Source organism: Coregonus lavaretus (assembly GCF_964263955.1).
Source record: "Coregonus lavaretus genome assembly, chromosome: 1".
NCBI classification, from domain to species: domain Eukaryota; kingdom Metazoa; phylum Chordata; class Actinopteri; order Salmoniformes; family Salmonidae; genus Coregonus; species Coregonus lavaretus.
Window position 1 is genome coordinate 35214794 of NC_139988.1, and position 21286 is coordinate 35236079.

Below are 21286 nucleotides of genomic sequence, written 5' to 3' on the forward strand. Positions count from 1 at the left end.
TTCTGTGTCGACCAATGGCATGCATGCGCAGTGTCGCCCTGGATTATGCGAACAGTGACGTCAGGGTATAGGCAACAATTTGTTGTGGGTGCCCCACGTTATTGTCAGAGTGGTTCCTATGTCAGAGGGCCAGGACGGCTGGTACAGACGGTATTTCCTGGTTCCCAGAAAGGGCGGGACTTTGCGTCCCTTTTTAGACCTCCGTGCCCTAAACAAGCACTTCAGGGTCTACAAATTTAGAATAATCACGAACTGCCTGTTGTTACAGTCAGTGTGCCCGGGAGATTGGTTCACCTCCATCGACCTGAAGGAGGTGTACTTTCATGTGGCCATATATCCCCCTCACAGGAGGTTCCAGAGGTTCCATTTCAAGGCTGTAGCCTACGAGTTTCTGGTCCTCCCTTTGGAGCTTTCCCTCTTGCCTTACACTTTCACCAAAGTTGTGGAGGTGGGATTGGCGCCTATGCGGTGTCTGGGGCTCAGGATATTGAACTACCTAGACGATTGGCTGGTGGTAGCAGAGTCGAGGGAGCAGGTGGCGTTACACACATCCATGCTGGTTTCCCATGTTCAGTGTCTGGGGTTCATAGTGAATCAAGAGAAGAGCTGTTTGACTCCATCTCAATGCATTCTGTTTCTGGGTCTCGAGTTAGATTCAGTGTAGAATCGTGTGTTCTTGTCCCTGCGGAGGGTGGCCGGTTTCTGGCTTTGCTTGGCCTAATTTTTGCCTATTAGGGAAGATGGCTTCTATGATAGCTGTAGTTCCCCTCGGGCTATTGCGACCTTTCCAGCTGTGGGTGAAAGACACTCGCTTGGAGGCATCATCGCGCCACCTAAACCCCTAAACCGGTCACTCTGGGTGTCTCGTCATACCTATGGGCTCTGGCTCAATGGAGGGACCCGCGGCTGTTGTCGCTGGGGACCCCCATGGGTCGAGCTATATCCTGCGAGGACAGCTCAATTCGGGTGTTGTGGACAGTGTCGCAGAGCATGCCACACATCAATTACCTGGAGATTTTGTGGGAAAGAAGATACAACACCTGTTCGGCCCCGCGCTGCCCAGTTCTGGGCTCGATGAAGAGCTGTGAAATTTAAAGGAATTAATCCGTGCCTTGGGTTTATCACCTGTGGAAGGCGGGGCTTCCGGTGAGGCACGATGTTCATTGGCCTTGTCAGGCGTGATTCTAATGTTCTACAGTAGAGGGAGCTAGCGCTTAAAATCCCCATCACTGTGCTGTACCTCGTTTCCCTCCTTCAAGGAACAGTAGTTATAGTCATAACTGTATGTTCTCATGTGTACACAGAGAACAATTCCCCTCTCCAAAAATATGTGGTTTTTATACTTCCTGCAATGGATTTGATCGCTTGAAAGGACTGTTGGAAAACAATATCTGATTTAAACAATATGTTTCTCTACAGAACATATAAATATGTGAAATGGCTCTAGAAAGGCATAAAGCCTTGATAGGACATTGAGCATAAACTATAATAAAACGTGTTTGGCAAAAAATAATCTTTAATGATCCGTGAGTTTTGTAGTGTTGCCATCAATTATTTAGGATTGCCTTAAAACTGAGACAACCGTACAAAATATTCATGGTTTAGTCTTATGATCCATAAAATTGAAGTAGATTTTGGAGGTGATATTTTAAGATATCTGTCACATCCAATGTTGTGATGAAATGGGCTGAAATCTGATTGAATGGACTGACTGCAAATAGCATGCTTAGGTAATCAACACTGAGACACATTCAAAAAAAAAATATATGGAGGTATAGGATATGCTAGACATATGTTGCAACATCTGAAATATCTTCTGGGACTGTCACATACTCTGTAGCTCATATTTGGGATTCCTTTCCCAGTCCCCACTGCTTCTCTGGTAAATTACATATTTTCTTATTTTCATGTCATAGCTTTCGGGGAGAGAACAACAGAGCAGCACCAGCTGGCCTTAGATGCAGCAGCCAAACAGACAATCAAACAGATAAACATTCTCAGAGGGGAATATCAAATACAGAATGTTGAAGGTGCTCTGGTAGTATTCCAATATGAATGTAGCAGTTGATTGCAGAGTGTCCTGCGGCATGTGTTTAGGTCATCTGTCCATTGATCGGGGCTCATATGTATTTCCCATAAATGCTTTTTTATCAGAGCTCTATACAGATGAGATGGTAACGTGAGAAGTTAATTATCATGATGAGCACTATCCCACAGCCGTATATAGAGCCGTCTCAGTCGGACGCATTGTCATCAGTAACACGAGACCCTGCCGCTCTCTTGACCTTGGTGGGTTCCGATACATACACGGTAATAATGAGGAATTGTCCAGAGGATTTCTAATGGCCAGTCTCAATGATTAATTATATATTGTTTTGCTCTAAATTTTGGTTTAGTATGTAATGTATATACAATTTCTATCAAATATAGTGAAGTCTCACTCTCAGTGAAATGCACCACCAACATCTGTCCTTTTAGCTGACTGAGTGACTCATCCTTTGAGAAGAAACTCTTTCGATTTTGATTCCAAAATTAGATACCATATGTCCAGGTTTCTGTAGCTATTGTCATACAAAGACTCTTCCAGACCAGTCATATTGTTTCATTCTGGGATGTGTAGGCCAGGTCAGGCTAGCTGTGTCCACTTCAGAGTGTGTCAGATGGAGGCAGAGATAGGCTGGTGAGATGTGTTGCCTTGGCTTTCCCCGGCTGGACTGATCTAATGACAAGAGAGAGGTTACTTTCGCCACCAGGGCTATGATCCCTGTCCTCTCCTTCACTTTCTCTATTTCTCTTTCACTCGGGAAGGCTTTTACTTGATCTCTCTATCTTTTTTCTCTCTTTCACTATCTCCTACACAGAAACACACAGAATAATACACACTTTGAATTGAATTGAGTTTCTATTTGTTTCCTGCAGATACGGGGACACATCAGTTGATTGGAAATCATCTACAGTTTCAGAAAGAAGGGGTGGCTAAATTTTTGCTCTGTGAGGCGGTCTACCTAAGAACCTTAGATCATAGTTTTCTAAAAGTATTGTACATGAACAATTCTAAACCTTCCCCCACAAATAGTGTGTGTCTTAGACATGTCTATGTCTCTAAAATACTTTAGAAATGTGTATGCTTATCTATTCTCCAAAGATTTCTACATGTATTGTTATTGGTAGTCTGCATGTAAACAAGCCCACTGAACCCCTCCTATTATGGGAGAAACTAGGTTGACCGTGACCATTTCAGTCCTCGTTAACAGTGCGGGTGTAGCCGCATGCTCTGGTCCCTGACGTGATGTTATTCACTGTGGCAGTGAGACTGGGTGTAAAGATGGGTCCTCCTCCTCCCTCCGGTCATGGTCTGCTTTTTGGGGCAATCAACATCCCAGAGGACCCCCTGAGCTATCCAAAACACTGCCTTACTGACTGAGCACTGTCCAACACACTGCTTGACTGCCTGAGCGCTGTCCAACACACTGCCTGACTGCCTGAGCGCTGTCCAACACACTGCCTGACTGCCTGAGCGCTGTCCAACACACTGCCTGACTGCCTGAGCGCTGTCCAACACACTGCCTGACTGCCTGAGCGCTGTCCAACACACTGCCTGACTGCCTGAGCGCTGTCCAACACACTGCCTGACTGCCTGAGCGCTGTCCAACACACTGCCTGACTGCCTGAGTGCTGTCCAACACACTACCTGACTGCCTGAGCGCTGTCCAACACATTGCCTGACTGCCTGAGAGCTGTCACTCACACTCTGTCTGACTCTGACGAACGGTCTCAGTAGTTACAATGACCGAAGGCTTGTTATACACTCCCCCACTAAGCGATCGATCTCCCTCTCTCTTTCACACACATGCACATACTTACACACAGAGTAACACATACCTTTCACATCCACTTCACAGAGCGTAATCAGATTTGAAAGGAAACAACCTCCTAATTAAACACTCCTGAACACAGGGAATAGGAAGTCGCTTAGTGTGACAGATGTCTGTGTAGCAATGTCACTTTCTCTTCACTAACATCTGGAGGAAGATGTGACAGGTAGAATATGTGTGGGTGTGTACTATACTTGTTATTGTCTTTATACTAAACTCAGCAAAAAAAGAAATGTCCCTTTTTCAGGACTGTAAAAATCCAAATAACTTCACAGATCTTCATTGTAAAGGGTTTAAACACTGTTTCCCATGCTTGTTCAATGAACCATAAACAATTAATGAACATGCAACTTTGGAACGGTTGTTAAGACACTAACAGCTTACAGATGGTAGGCAATTAAGGTCACAGTTATGAAAACTTAGGACACTAAAGAGGCCTTTCTACTGACCCTGAAAAACACCAAAAGAAAGATGCCCAGGGTCCCTGCTCATCTGCGTGAACGTACCTTAGGCATGCTGCAAGGAGGCATGAGGACTGCAGATGTGGCCAGGGAAATAAATTGCAATATCCGTACTGTGAGACGCCTAAGACAGCACTACAGGGAGACAGGATGGACAGCTGATCGTCCTCGCAGTGGCAGAACTTCGTGTAACAACACCTGCACAGGATCAGTACATCCGAACATCACACCTGGGAAACAGGTACAGGATGGCAACAACAACTGCCCTAGTTACACCAGGAGTGCACAATCCCTCCATCAGTGCTCAGACTGTCCGCAATAGGCTGAGAGAGGCTGGACTGAGGGCTTGTAGGCCTGTTGTAAGGCAGGTCCTCACCAGACATCACCAGCAACAAGGTCGCCTATGGGCACAAACCCACCGTCGCTGGACCAGACAGGACAGGCAAAAAGTACTCTTCACTGACAAGTCTCGGTTTTGTCTCACCAGGGGTGATGGTCGGATATGCGTTTATCGTCGAAGGAATGAGCGTTACACCGAGGCCTGTACTCCGGAACGGGATCGATTTGGAGGTGGAGGGTCCGTCATGGTCTGGGGCGGTGTGTCACAGCATCATCAGACTGAGTTTGTTGTCATTGCAGGCAATCTCAACGCTGTGCGTTACAGGGAAGACATCCTCCTCCCTCATGTGGTACCCTTCCTGCAGGCTCATCCTGACATGACCCTCCAGCATGACAATGCCACCAGCCATACTGCTCGTTCTGTGCATGATTTCCTGCAAGACAGGAATGTCAGTGTTCTGCCATGGCCAGCGAAGAGCCCGGATCTCAATCCCATTGAGCACGTCTGGGACCTGTTGGATCGGAGGGTGAGGGCTAGGGCCATTCCCCCCAGAAATGTCTGGGAACTTGCAGGTGCCTTGGTGGAAGAGTGGGGTAACATCTCACAGCAAGAACTGGCAAATCTGGTGCAGTCCATGAGGAGGAGATGTACTGCAGTACTTAATGCAGCTGATGGCCACACCAGATACTGACTGTTACTTTTGATGTTGACCCCCCCCCCCCCCCCCCCCCCCCCCCCCTTTGTTCAGGGATACATTATTCAATTTCTGTTAGTCACATGTCTGTGGAACTTGTTCAGTTTGTCTCAGTTGTTGAATCTTGTTATGTTCATATAAATATTTACATGTTAAGTTTGCTGAAAATTAACACAGTTGACAGTGAGAGGACATTTGTTTTTTTGCTGAGTTTATGTACTGTATATTGACATGTTTGAATGTTTTTCACTACATATTTGTTTTTCAAAAAAAATAAAAAAAACGTTTTCACATTCCTGTTTGTATGCCGTGCTCTAGTCCTCCTCCACCTCCTTTCACATGAAACATTGTATTATTCATATTCCAATTATCAGTCATGAGGACAAATCACAGTGGTGACGATGGGATACATTAGCACACTATTTCTGTGATGTATTGCCGAGCTGTAGTGGGAAGTATTTCTGGCCCATCGCTCTTAGGCGGGAAAGACTACACCGGATGACGGACGCGCCCAGTCCCCCCCCCCTCCCCCCGTTAGTGTGAGTGTGCCCCCTGTAGCCATATGACCTCACCCCTGCTCTCAGGGCTGTTTGGAGGGCAGAGTGAGCTGCTGATCGTCTGTCCTTGTGGAACAGATTTAGATTGAATCTGTCACGGTGACCTTGCACCTTCTTCCCCTCTAAGTTTTTTCTACCATGACATCATACTTTACTGAAATTTATTTTCTGTTTTTTATCTCTCTGATTTGTAGAGCCAGGCGATGGTAACTCAACTGGTCAAGGCAGTCTGAGATTTTTTGTTGCAAATTTTATTGGGACATAGGCCTACCGCCCTCTGCCTCCCTCGATCTCTCTATTATTCTGTTTCTCCCTTTCTCTCTCTGATTGCCTGACCTACAGATTCATGTCATCTGTTTCTATCATTTGAACGGTGTACTGTACCTGCTACCTTGCTGCGTTTACTGCTGTGTATTTTCTGTTTTAACGTTTTTGACAGAAGAAGAGTTCCCTATTACCAATTATTAGTTCTCAGCAGAACTACTCTAATCTTCTATTGTCATGAGCCTCTCACTCCACCGGGTTACCACCTTAATTTTCTTCCACTCTGCTCACCACTCTCTCTACTCAGCCTAACTAGCTCCACCTGTCCCTGCTCTGCTCTGCTCTAATTACTCTGCCAGCTGCGCTGCATTACCCACTACCTCTCCCAGTATTTAAGGCCCTGTCTTTCAGCTCTCCGGTGTCAGATCGTCTGCAAAGCTCACACCCGGAACCTGTTTGCTCGCGCTTCTGGCTCACCCTGGTTTTGTGACCCCGGACCTGCCTGATTTTTGGATACTCTTCTGCCCCAGGAGATCCAGACCTGCTTCTGCCATTACGACTCCTGACTACTCTTCAATCCCGGTAACTCTGACCAGCCTTCTGCCTTGCTACTACGTATTTTGGATTTCCCTTGAACTGTACTGCTGCCTTGTTTCATTCCGCCCTGTTGTGTCTGTGTCTCCCCCCCCCCAGGACTTCTGGACCACCCACCACCGGCTTCATAGGACGCATCGCTGCCACTGGGGGGGGCACAGACCCAGCACATTGGACGGGATCCCTGTTACCCCTGGAGCCTTCATTCACTCCCTACTTCCCTTTTCCCTTAAGTTTTAATAAACTTTCTGGTGTGACGCAATTGTGGTCCTCTGGTCGTCTGTCTGAACCGTGACAGTACGATCTGACCATTATGGACTCAGCGCACACTTTCCCCGACATGGAAACCGATGAGCATGAGCAGCAGTTCCAGCAGCAGCAACAACAACTCGCCATGATCATTCAACTCCTCACCAACCTTACCCCAGCCAGTCTGCCCACCAGCCCTGCCCCCGAGTTACCTGCCCCGGTCATTGCAGCCGCTGCTCCGGAACCCAAGATTGGAAACCCCGAGCGGTTCAACGGCGATTCAACCCAGGTCCGGCCATTCCTGACTAGCTGCCGACTTCAGTTCTCCTTGCAGCCAAGGACCTTCGCCACGGAGGGGGCTAAAGTTGGGTATGCCATCACTCACCTGACGGGCCGAGCTCGACTCTGGGGAACAGCAGAGTTCGAACGTCAAACCCCCGCATGTGCAACCTTCGACCTGTTTGCTGAGGAGATGCTGAAGGTGTTTGACCTGGATTCACCAACCGCAGAGGCGTCTCGTGAACTGTTCAGTATTCGACAAGGCAGACGTACAGTCGCAGACCATTCCATCGACTTCCGAACCCTGGCTAGACGAAGTTCTTGGAACACACCATCGTTGGTGGACGCGTTCTTCCATAGTTTGGCTGACTATATCAAGGACGAGTTGGTCTCCCATGAACTGCCTTCCACTCTTGATGAAGCCATCGCACTGACTGTCAGGATCGACAGAAGGATACAGACCCGTCGTCGTGAGAGGGGGCGCCAAGGTCCACCTACTACCGGCATTCGGAGAGATCCGACTGGGCTCCTGTCATCTACTGCCATTCACCCAGGTCAGCTTGATCAGTCTGAGCCTATGGAGATTGGGCGAGCCTCTCTCACTCCTGCAGAGCGCCAGCGCCGCTTCACCTCAAACCTCTGCCTCTATTGTGGAGGTGATGGACATCGTGTGGTAACCTGCCCTTTAAAGGGCCGAAGCTCACCGGGCATAGGGGGAGTCCGGTTGAGTTCAATGACCATCCAGTCCTCCGACCGCAAACCCCTGCTGCAAGTTCACCTCCGCCTCTCTGACTCAACTCACACCCTGGCTGCTCTGGTGGATTCTGGCGCCGAAGCCAACATAATGGACATCAAGCTGGCACGCCAACTGGGACTGGAGAACCTCCGTTTGACACCTCCTATTCCTGCCCGGGCACTGGACGGACACTTACTCGGATCGGTCACTCATGTCACGGCCCCGGTCTCGATGGGTCTGTCCGGAAACCATCAAGAAACTATCCAGTTTCACCTGCTCCCCTCTCCAGGCCAACCCCTCATCCTGGGTTACCCATGGCTCCGCCGGCACAACCCTCAGCTCGACTGGGTGACCGGGGTGATCAGGGAGTGGGGAGAGGACTGCCACCGAACCTGCCTGCTTGCTGCCGCACTACCCCCTCGGCCAGTACCTACTAACTCCGCTCCTGACCTCTCCAATGTCCCAGAATGCTACCATGGTCTCAGAGAGGTGTTTAACAAAGCAAGAGCCACATCTCTGCCCCCTCACCGACCGTACGACTGTGCCATCGACCTCCTCCCTGGAACAGCCCCTCCAAAGGGTCGTCTTTATTCGTTGTCTGCTCCTGAAAGAAAGTCCATGGAGGACTACATCAATGGCTCTCTGTCCGCAGGATTAATCCGTTCATCTTCATCTCCTGCTGGTGCTGGCTTCTTCTTTGTGGGGAAGAAGGACGGATCTCTTCGCCCCTGCATCGACTACAGGGGACTCAACGACATCACAGTGAAAAACCGTTACCCTCTGCCTCTGCTCACCTCTGCTTTTGAGTTGCTCCAGGGAGCCACTGTTTTTACCAAGTTGGATCTCAGAAACGCTTACCACCTAGTGCGGATCCGGGAGGGAGATGAATGGAAAACCGCATTCAATACACCAACAGGCCACTACGAGTATCTGGTTATGCCTTTTGGCCTCACCAATGCTCCTGCTGTGTTCCAGGCTCTAGTGAATGATGTACTGCGGGACATGTTAAACAAGTTTGTCTTCGTTTACCTGGATGACATCTTAATCTACTCCAGAGACCTGTCTGAACACACCCGCCATGTCCAGCAAGTCCTTCATCGTCTTCTGGAGAATTCCCTCTACGCCAAGGCAGAGAAATGTGAGTTTCACGTCAAGACAGTGGCCTTCCTGGGGTACATAGTGGCAGAGGGAAGTATCCAAATGGATCCTGCCAAAGTATCAGCAGTCACTTCATGGCCAGTTCCGGAGAACAGAAAGAAGCTGCAACAGTTTCTGGGGTTTGCTAACTTCTATAGAAAGTTTATCCGGAACTACAGTACCGTTGCTGCCCCTCTCACTGCTCTAACCAGCACCAAGCAACCCTTCACCTGGACCCCAGCAGCCGACAAAGCCTTCAGTACCCTCAAGGTGAGGTTCACCTCCGCTCCCATCCTCCAGATGCCTGATGTGGACCGGCAATTCATTGTGGAGGTGGACGCCTCGGATGTGGGAGTTGGTGCTGTGATTTCTCAGTGGGCTGCGGAGGATAGGAAGCTCCATCCCTGTGCCTTTTTCTCACGTCGGTTGTCCCCCTCTGAGTGCAATTACGACATAGGGAACCGTGAGCTGCTGGCTGTGAAGCTTGCCTTGGAGGAGTGGCGTCACTGGCTGGAGGGGTCCACCATTCCATTTCTCGTTTGGACCGATCATAAGAACTTGGAGTACATCCGCACGGCCAAACGGTTGAACTCCAGGCAGTCCCGCTGGGCCCTGTTCTTCACCAGGTTTAATTTCACTCTGTCATACCGGCCTGGATCACGCAACACCAAGCCAGACGCCCTCTCCCGTCAATTCCAGAAGGATGACACCCCCTCCAAGGACCCTGTGTCGATTCTGCCAAGTCCCTGCATCGTTGCAGCTCTGACCTGGGCTGTTGAGGAACAGGTGCTGGAGGCTCTCCGTAACCAGCCAGGTCCCAGCACTTGCCCAGCTGACCGCCTTTTTGTCCCCGAAGACCTGAGGTCCCAGGTCGTTCAGTGGGGACATGACTCCCGCCTAGCTTGTCACCCTGGCTCCACCCGCACTTACAACCTGCTCGCCCAGAGGTTCTGGTGGCCCTCTCTGAGGAAGGATGTACGGGAATTCGTCCAAGCCTGCCCCATCTGCAACCAACACAAGTCGTCCTGCCAGCCCCCAGCCGGATTGCTGCAGCCCCTGCCTGTGCCCAGACGTCCCTGGTCTCACATCGCCCTTGACTTTGTCACGGGGCTGCCCCCTTCAAGTGGCATGACCGTCATTCTCACCATAGTTGACCGTTTCAGCAAGATGGCACACTTCATTCCCCTCCCCAAGCTCCCAACCGCCAAGGAGACCGCCCAGGTGGTCCTGGAACACGTCTTCCGGATCCACGGACTGCCAAAGGATGTAGTTTCTGACCGTGGTCCACAATTCTCCTCCGCTTTTTGGAAGGAGTTCTGTCACCTGCTGGGAGCCACAGTCAGTCTGACTTCCGGATTCCATCCCCAATCCAATGGGCAGTCAGAGCGGGCTAATCAGGAGCTCGAGAAGGCACTGCGATGCATGACTTCACGCAACCCCCACTCCTGGTCGCAGCAATTGACATGGGTGGAGTACGCACACAATTCTCTGACCTGCTCTGCCATCGGTATGTCCCCTTTCCAATGTGTTTATGGATACCAGCCTCCTCTATTTGCCAGCCAGGAAGAGGAGGTTACTTGCCCATCTGCACTTGCTTTTGCCCGTCGATGTCGCCGCACCTGGTCACAAGCCCGAGCCACACTCCTCAGATCCGTTGCCAGCTACACTACCGGGGCCAACCGTCGGAGAATTCCTGCTCCCACCTACCATGTTGGTCAAAGGGTGTGGTTGTCATCGAAGAACCTGCCACTCAGGGTGGAGTCGCAGAAGCTGGCACCTCGGTTCATTGGCCCATTCCCTATCATAAGAGTGATTAGCCCAACTGCTGTCCGGCTCCAACTGCCTAATTCCCTGAGGGTGCACCCCACTTTCCATGTGTCTAAGATTAAGCCCATCCATGAGAGTCCGCTGGTCCCTGCTGCGCCTTGTCCTCCTCCTCCACGGCTCGTCGATGGGGGTCTGGTTTACACCGTCCGCCGCCTGCTTCGGTCCAGACGGAGGGGTAGGGGTCTCCAGTACCTCATTGACTGGGAGGGCTATGGACCTGAGGAAAGGACCTGGGTGCCAGCTAGTCGGATTGTGGATAGGACTCTCATCACCGCTTTCCACCAACGGCATCCTGATCAACCTGCAATCCGTAGGGGCCGCCCCAGAGGGGTCCCTAACCGTCCTGCCCGCTCGGCTTCCTGTCCTGTGCCTGATCCTGTCTCGGGACCTGTCCCATCTCCCGACCACGGCCCTCCGGCTTCCTCCGAGGATGAGGACGTTCACTCGGACCGTTCGGAGGAGTTCTAGCCCTCCTCCGGCTCCCCTCCTCCCGCCCGGCGTGGTGTTGCTCTTGGGACTTCTGGGGCCGTCCCTTGGGGGGGGGGTTCTGTCATGAGCCTCTCACTCCACCGGGTTACCACCTTAATTTTCTTCCACTCTGCTCACCACTCTCTCTACTCAGCCTAACTAGCTCCACCTGTCCCTGCTCTGCTCTGCTCTAATTACTCTGCCAGCTGCGCTGCATTACCCACTACCTCTCCCAGTATTTAAGGCCCTGTCTTTCAGCTCTCCGGTGTCAGATCGTCTGCAAAGCTCACACCCGGAACCTGTTTGCTCGCGCTTCTGGCTCACCCTGGTTTTGTGACCCCGGACCTGCCTGATTTTTGGATACTCTTCTGCCCCAGGAGATCCAGACCTGCTTCTGCCATTACGACTCCTGACTACTCTTCAATCCCGGTAACTCTGACCAGCCTTCTGCCTTGCTACTACGTATTTTGGATTTCCCTTGAACTGTACTGCTGCCTTGTTTCATTCCGCCCTGTTGTGTCTGTGTCTCCCCCCCCCCCCAGGACTTCTGGACCACCCACCACCGGCTTCATAGGACGCATCGCTGCCACTGGGGGGGGCACAGACCCAGCACATTGGACGGGATCCCTGTTACCCCTGGAGCCTTCATTCACTCCCTACTTCCCTTTTCCCTTAAGTTTTAATAAACTTTCTGGTGTGACGCAATTGTGGTCCTCTGGTCGTCTGTCTGAACCGTGACATCTATATGGTTAGTTTGGTGTGAGTGACGATATACCTGTCAGAATGAACTCAGTATACTCAGCAAACTGATGCCCTGGGCTGTAAAATAATAACTGCTCATGTATAGCACATTTCCTCTCCGCCCTGCACCTCCAGAGTGTCTCCAGTGTCTGTTTAATGAAGGCTGTGTGTGTGAAGTCCTGGCCCTATCAATCGCCTACCCAGCCACCCCACAGAAATAAAGGCTGTATGAATCCTGCCCTCTCATCGATTCCCGTCTTTCCACTGACTCCTGCACGGCCGGGCCTAATTCAGCTGATTAAATGGGTTTCAGTGAGGCGGCCATGTTGTTTCCCCGGCTCTGGGCACACGATTGGTCTGTGATTCGATTTTCTCCCAACACAGAGTCACTTATTTAGCCTCTCAGAGGACATCATTAAGTAGAATGCCTTTCATAATGTAATTGCTGACAGGCACTGTGCGGTGTACCTCAACAGCCGCTCGCCTCCCGACGATGGGAGTGACAATGTGTCCTTTATTGGATAAAAGGGAAATTGAAACGGCACATAAAACATAGCAGCATCTCTATCTGATGATGGTCTTATCAGGAGGAGATCATCTTTCCTATGGATGTAAGAGGAGAGGCCAGGTTAAGTGCTGCCTGTTTAAAAATATGGGAAACAGAGAGATGTCATAATAAGACATGGGCTATTAGTTCATGGATGTTGATTGGGGGTACAAGTGACTCACGGTCATTAACATATAAACCGGAATGTAGAGGAATTATTTTGTAAGGAATTTTAATGATGATCTTGCAACAGGCACTTAAATCTGAACAATATGACTGTTTATTTTCACCTCTTTTCTAAAATGAAGAACAAACCTTGAGGCTGCCATGTAAGATTGGTGAAATTGATTAGTTGACAGGGAAACTGTTTACATTCAAACACTGTTCAATTTACCAGGAGAATTGTCTAACTTTAAAATTAACAGACAAACAAATGAATTATAAAGGACACAGTCAGTCAAAGGCCAAAACATGTTTTTATTCCACTCAATGATTCCACTGTATTTCTCTTCACCACACTCAATATAAACAATGTAATCCCTACATTGGTTTGGAGCTTGTACAAGTCACAGCGGTCACTAAAGCTGCTACTGACTTTTTTATTCTTGGAGAGTGTTTTCGGGGAACCCTGCAAATGTTGCTAACTGCTGGGTAGCTCTCTTCCTGGTACTCTGGACCCATTTTGGTCTGTTTTCGACCCGCCCCCTTGCAGTCATGTCAGTTCCCAGGGACAGGAACATGCACAAACCTCTGGTGATGGCTGTTAGCGCGCAACAGGCTCTATTTGATATCAATGATGCCGCCATCACATTGGGAGAAGAGGGAGAATTAGTGAGTCTAGATCAGGGCTTTTAGTGTTGGTCCTGGAGTGCTGACACACTTCTGTTTTTCATCTCATCCTTCTAATAAGGAATCAGACCTGGGACACCAGTTGAGTGCAATTAACTACCAGGTAGAAACAAAAACCAGAAGTGTTTCGGCCCTCCTGGACCGGACTTGAACAGCCCTGGTCTAGATCAATGTATGGCAGATAGATAAACACAATGTAACACAAGTGGTCTTTTATGATGGCTCGCTATACGACTTCATGACTTTATTCAATGTTTATATAACAAAGAACATATTGTAGCTGGGGTAAACATGGGTTTAAAAATATACTCTTCAAACGATGACACTTAACAATGAATTCACACACATACAGTATATAAACTCTGAGAGGAATGAGTGAGTGGAGCACCTATCGGTTTAAAAGGAGTGCACTTGTGTTTACTCTTGAAAACGGTAAAATGTTTAACACATATCGCTGAGGATCACTGATTAGCATACTGTGTAGGTGGATGTCACACTCAGCTAATGCCTTGCTGTGGTCATTAGGTATCCTCATGAATATGCTAATGTAGCCGCATGTCCAGTTTTCCTGTGGAGAAGCACTTTCTCTCATTCTCTCGCTCTTTCACCCTTACTCTCTCTCTCTCGCTCTCTCTCTTGATTTTTCTTTCTTGGACACACACACTCTTAATTTCACAGACTCACATTCACACAGTTACCCTCCTATCCCCTCCCCCCTGTGATCCACTGCACCCCTTTCCCTATTTCTCCCATCTCTTATTGATAAGTTGAAATCTCTCTTTTACTCTAGCTTTTAACAAGCGACTATTCGCCAGGCTTTGGGAATTGAGAACAGCACAGTTACCTCACTGCCTCTCTGACCGTCCCATGAGGGCCACCGTAGGCCTGCAGTAATGACTCTTCTGTCTTAATGTGGGCCTCTGGGCCTTTGAGTCATATCATTGACTTCAGAGGCCTGTGACTATCTCTTCCCTCTCCTCTCTCTTGGTTTGGTCTCACTCGTACTAATTGCAACTCAAATAGGTTGCTATTGAGCTTTAGAGGGCACTGTCACTCAATACATTATTAACCTCTGATCTCCAAACAATTTGATTCTAGTAGAGAGGGAGTGGAGTTGGAACACAGGCCTATGGTATGGGACTGAGTGTGTGTGGGAGAATTATCATCTTATTTATCCTCTTATGTGATCTGTTGACAGTCCCCTATTCATTATTAATATAGTTGGCCTGCTATTTACAGAGGTGTGGACTTGAGTCACATGACTTGGACTCGAGTCTGACTCGAGTTACAAATTTGATGACTTGAGGCTCGACTTCATAGAAAATAAAATAACTTGAGACTTGACTTGGACTTGGAGCCTCAAGACTCGGGATTCGACTTTGACTTCAGACTAATGACTTGAAATTATCTGGCCAGGTTTTGTAACGTTCTGTCACTCATTTTGTGGAACATTGTCTCTGTGGATTACTCTCCACGCAGACAGATACAGTAGCCGCAGCATCGCACTTGCAAAAAATGTGCAACATATTGGCTAGTGAAACGCACACTCGGCCCTCTGATTAGACCAGCATAACTGTCAATCAACACAGGTCGGGTGAGCTAGCAAACAGATTGGAGATTTGTTGTACAGCTATAGGATCGGGTACAGCGCAAACGTCAAAATGTAGGGAGAGAGTATTGCCATAAATAAATATGCAGGTCCAAAAATATTAACTGTTTACTTTGCAAGCTCACCAGCAATGGGGCATCAAGCAACAATTACTAGCATAGGCCTGCTGGTATTTTGGTATGAAATTGTTTGAAATTGATCATTTACTTATGAAGCTTGCATTTGGAATTTGTTGTTAAAATGTATTATTACATAATCAAAATATGTTGTGGACAAAATCGTTAAAAGGGCTGTCTGGTAGCCTCAATAAATAGACAAAGATTTGTAGTTGAACAAGTAAAAACTTTTTGTAGTTGAACAAGTAAAAACGTGTGACTCGACCCGACTTGACTTGCTCTTCAAATGCACGACTTGGACTTGACTCGAGACTCGACCCGTTCTACTTGGAACTCGACTTGAGACTCGGACCTTGTGACTTGAGACATGCTTGTGACTCGAATAATAGGGACTTGGTCCCACCTCTGGCTATTTATAATAGACATGTTCCTATTCAGTTATGGCAGGGTAGTAGAATCCACCTATAAGCGGAACTCTTTCCACTTAATTTACATATTTTCACATTGACATATTTAAACAGATCTAATCAAACATTTATATTCACTAATGCAAAGTTATGTAAACCATTGAGCACTCTCCTAAGTGATCATATTCAGTTCTGCTCTCCCCACTCAACCTGTTTGTAGTGAGGCATTCAACTGCAAGCCCCTTTAACCCCACAGCCCTGGCTTTAATACCAGCCCTCAGAGATCCAGAGCAAACAGAGATGTTGCTGGTTTTATGGCCATGTCCTTCCTGCCTTGCTTTAAACCACAAACACTGCTCCTAGTGATCCATCACAGAACACACACCATCAACTGGGCCTTCTCCAAAAAACCTGCAGGCCTGCCGAAAGGGATCCGACTCTAGCAAGCTCACAGCGCTCCCATTTCCTCAAAGAGCTTTTTAATGGAACAGAGTAAAAGGCGGGTGAGTGCTGAGATTTCAAAAAACGACAGAAAAGGATTCTCTTTTATGATGGAGGGATATTTTCCATGCAAGCAGTTGATGTCAGGAGGAGTGATGTGGCCGTTTTCCTCGACTGCCAGTGCCATCGAGACCTGGCGACGACGCTACCGCCGTACATCTCCTGCAGAAGAGGGCCAGCCCCGTACTGCTTATTGATTGTTGTTGCTTTCCCAACTGCGGCTGTCGTAAATTGAAGGGCCGTCCTCACCAGCGTGCATCAGCCGTGATATGTGGTGGGGGGGGGGGGGGGTAATACTTGAGGGCTGAGTGCATTGACTGTAGACCAAGGCTTCCATCTGATATCACCCTTAATGGTGTGTCCCTCTGGACGAAAATCGGACTTTCTCAAAATGTTTCAATGGAAGGCAATTTCACTAGAAACATACATGCCAGTAAATCACTTAAATCCTTCCTCCCCCACCAACTACCTTCTGAGGTATTCTTCAAACATGGCCGGGTTTTTGACAGGTTATTATTCCTCAAAAGCCATGTGTTTATGTCTTGACTCACCTTTTATGTATAGGAACTAGAATTATCTACCAGAAACATATGGAACAGCACATATTTCCCCTCTGTTCAATGTGAGGAGGACATTAAAAACGACCAAACCCGTAGACCTTCTGTTAGGTCGACTTCTGCTCTTGGCTTAGTGAAAATATGTTAAATCAATTATGCCTGCAAACTTATCAAATTTCTGTGAATGACTTCAGCGTAGAAATAAACCCTTTTGACGACTTGTAGCTGAAGGCAGTGGGTTTGTACTAACAGCAGGCTCTGCGTGGCCCAACATTGTACAGGTGTAGTCATGGGGAGAAGGGGAAAACAGAGTTGATCATTGGGACAGATGACAAGTAAAGGAAATGTAGAGATTGGTGCTGTATACAGCAAATGTGATAGTTTGTGACAGGCAGAACTTAGTTTGTGTGTGGTGGGGGAGCAGAGGGGACTTGGTGTAGGTTACACATGCTTATCCTTGTAGTGTAATGTGTGTGTTTACTGCCATGGTATGTACAGTACAGGACTTCTTCCACTTTGTCCAGTTAAACTTGGTTAAGCAGGCCACTGATAAACACATTGTGGAGTTTTATGCTGCATCACCGCTTGGTATGGCAAATGCACCGCCCTGACCACAAAGCGCTACAGAGGGTGGTGCAGACAGCCCAGTACATCACTGGGGCTGAGCTCCCTGCCATCCAGGGCCTCTATATCAGGCGGTGTCAGAGGAAGGCCCAAAAAATTGCCAAAGACTCTGCTACCGTCCGGCTCTCGGACCAACAGGCTCCGAGACAGCTTCTACCCCAAAGTCATAAGACTGCTAAATAGCCAGACTGCTAAATAGTTAATAAATGGTACCCAAACTACACTATATATACAAAAGTATGTGGACACCCTTTCAAATTAGGGGATTTGGCTATTTTAGCCACAACCGTTGCTGACAGGTGTATAAAATCAGGCACACAGCCATGCAATCTCCATAGACAAACATTGTCAGTAGAATGGCCTTACTGAAGAGCTCAGTGACTTTCAACGTGGCACCGTCATAGGATGCCACCTTTCCAACAAGTCAGTTCGTCAAATTTCTGCCCTGCTAGAGCTTCCTCGGTCAACTGTAAGGGCTGTTATTCTGAAGTGGAAACGTCTAGGAGCAACAACAACTCAGCTGCGAAGTGGTAGGCAGCACAAGCTTCACCATCTGGCAGTCCGATGGACAAATCTGAGTTTGGCGGATGCCAGGAGAACGCTACCCTCCCGAATGCATAGTGCCAACTGTAAAGTTTGGTGGAGGAGGAATTATGGTCTGGGGCTGTTTTTCATGGTTCAGGCTAGGTCCCTTAGTTCCAGTGAAGGAAAATCTTAACGCTACAGCATACAATTACATTCTAAACAATTCTGTGCTTCCAATTTTGTGGCAACAGTTTGGGGAAGGCCCTTTCCTGTTTCAGCATGACAATGCCCCCGTGCACAAGGCGTAGTCCATACAGAAATGGTTTGTCGAGATTGGTGTGGAAGAACTTGACTGGCCTCCACAGAGCCCTGACTTCAAACCCGTCGAACACCTTTGGGATGAATTGGAACGCCGACTGCGAGCCAGGCCTAATCGCCCAAAATCAATACCCGACCTCACTAATGCTCTTGTGGTTGAATGGAAGCAAGTCCCTGCAACAATGTTCCAACAGCTAGTGGAAAGCCTTCACAGAAGAGTGGAGGCTGTTATAGCAGCAAAGGGGGGACCAACTCCATATTAATTCCCATGATTTTGGAGTAAGATGTTCGACGAGCAGGTGTCCACATACTTTTGTTCATGTAGTGTATCTGCACTGACCCTACACACACTCACTAGACTATGTATACACACCATATACACACTCACTCACACACACTACATTGACACTCCCACACAAAAACCACACACATTCACACACACTACATACGCCCACACACATAACAGACACACGCCTACTGACACAACACAAACACACATATATACACATTACACACGCACACTCACACACTTTTACACTCATAATTTGCTGCTGCTGCTCTGTTCTTTATTTTACTCTTATTATTATCTATCCTGATGGCTAGTCACTTTACCCTGCCTTCGTGTACATATCTACCTCAAATACCTCGTACCTCTGCACATTGATCTGGTTCTGGTACTCCCTGTATATAGCTCTATTTTTGTGTATTTTATTCCTCTTATGTTACTATTTTTAAACTCTGCATCATTGGGAAGGACTCATAAGCAAGCATTTCAAAGTAAAGTCTACCCAAGTTGTATTCGCTGCATGTGACAAATAAAATGTGATTTGATTTTAAATTATACCTGCAAACATATCAACGTGCCATTCAATATCCCCTTGCATGAGCTAACAAATGAGAAAATCACAATAGTTGAATATATCATTGAACAGTTTAGTCTCTCACAGCATAAAGTGATCTACAAATATGGGAGGTAGATTTAGTCATGCACCTCTCTCATACTAGTCATGAAGTGGGAGAGAACATGTGGTGCTGCAGCTAATGCAGTTTGCATTGCAAAGAAAAATTAGTCCCCTTATGTAACTTATGTAATGGTTCATAGCAACCACTAGCCTTAGGTAAAGCAGATATCTACAAAACAGCGGTTTCACATGAGTCCTTGTTACATGTGTGGGTAGGTTGTGTTACCATGTACAGTAATGCATTTATTTATTATTGCACCGTCATGCACAAGATCGTTAATGTCTGAAAAATGGCTTTAGTTTGGTTAACGTTAACGTTCCCTTTAGACTTTTCACTTTAATAGTTAACCACAATGACTGTGTAATGTCATTGATTGGCCAGAAAATCCACTCACCTGGTTTCCCTTGATTGGAACAGGCCCTGATTAGCGGGGAAGGAAAATAGTCCACGTGCTGCGGAACTTAAGGTGTACATTTGAAATGAATCCCCCTGCTGTGTGTACTGTCTCCAGCCAGTAGCATAAACTACTATATTGAATTATTCTAATGGAAACTCTGTCTACTTTTGTTTCTTGTCAGCAACATATGTTTTATTAAGGTATTATCAATATGTCCACTGTATGCAACATATTCAATATCTTTCACATCCTTCTCACATCCTCCTTTTTTCTGTCTTTCCTTCCATAGATTGCCTTCTCCCAGCACAACAGCATCATGGACCTGGTGCAGTTTTTTGTCACCTTTTTCAGGTACGTACCATTTAGATGGAACTAATAAGGCAAACAAATATGCCATTTTCCATGGTTAATCCCTTGCTGCTTAATAAAAAAACACAACAGACCTAATTGTGTCTGCTGTCTCCAGGCCAACTTCTGCTAGTCAACCGGTTTCACTGAATGAGCGTTGTCCGTGCTTAATTTGAGCCGGATCCTGCCGGAACAGGATCCGGCACCTCTCCATCTTGGACTGTTTTGTTCCGGGACCTATTTGGCCAGATACGGTACTGGAAAAGTATTTTCACTTTTTGCAATGTAAAAATTTGAATAAAAGCGATCAAAGTTCATTCGAGTTGCCACTTCCTTAATTGTCACCCCCCCCCCCCCCCCCCCCACCCACCAGCCCCTAATGTGAAAAAGTTGATCTTCAGCCCGGGCCTGACATTCTAAGAGTTGATTCGGGTTGGGTCGGCCCGGGCTTATGCTTTGCGTAACATTGTAACCTATGTTTGAGACCAATACATGGCCATGGCTGTGTGAGTAGCGCGCCTGTATCTCTCACAGAACTAGAATGAGATTCACTTTCTATGATCTTTCTCCCTCTCTCAGCTCTGATAGACATGAGCCTACAACTCTCATCTCTCCAGCGTTACACTTCATAATGTATTTATTTATAGAATCATAGCTGCACGAAGGGTTCTGGAGGAGCTGCAGCACTCTGATGAATTGAAATACATTTGCCAAATTTATAGAATAACTGCTGTCTGTTCAGGAAAAATGAAAATATTCAGAATGTCCTACAACACCATGAAAATACCCATAAATTAGCCACAGAGGATCAACAGCATATTTTCAAAAATTGCCTAGCTGTGGATTGTGTGTAGCCCAATAACAAGGCAAAGCCTACAGTCGGGAACGCGCAACAAATCTGTCAGTGAACAGCATGCAGACAAAACAGGCCTTTCACAATATTTTAAATACAATCGCTGAAAACACAGGATGGAAACCAAATGGCTCCTGGTGAAAAGAGAAGACTCTAATCTGTCTGCTGTAGGCTAACAAAATATTTGATCAACTTCCAAATGTTGTTTTACAAAGTAAAACAAGAGCGAGATATAGGCTTTTGGCACGAACGCATTGGCCATCTCTGGCGAGTGAGCTGGGTGAGTCAGTGAAACTGAAAAGCATGTTTAGGACAATCATTTCCTCCTCATGTTGTAGCCTACAGTATGTCTCCACACACCTAGGCCTATGCTATTGATGTATTCTAGGTCGTTTTTATTGATCTCAGATTTTCAGTTAGTCAGTGTCATTTTGATTGTTTGTGTGGTAT

General features: G+C 47.5%; 1 protein-coding gene across 1 annotated transcript in view; it reads left to right on the plus strand.

Annotated features, from left to right (window-relative positions):
* The window catches only part of LOC311129204 (attractin-like protein 1), a gene marked incomplete at both ends in the record, with an annotated part of 364441 nt that overhangs the window by 204192 nt on the left and 138963 nt on the right, over positions 1-21286 (plus strand). The window contains 1 exon segment of the mRNA XM_084161510.1: positions 19925-19986. Within this exon segment, the coding sequence (XP_084017636.1) occupies positions 19925-19986 (62 nt within the window).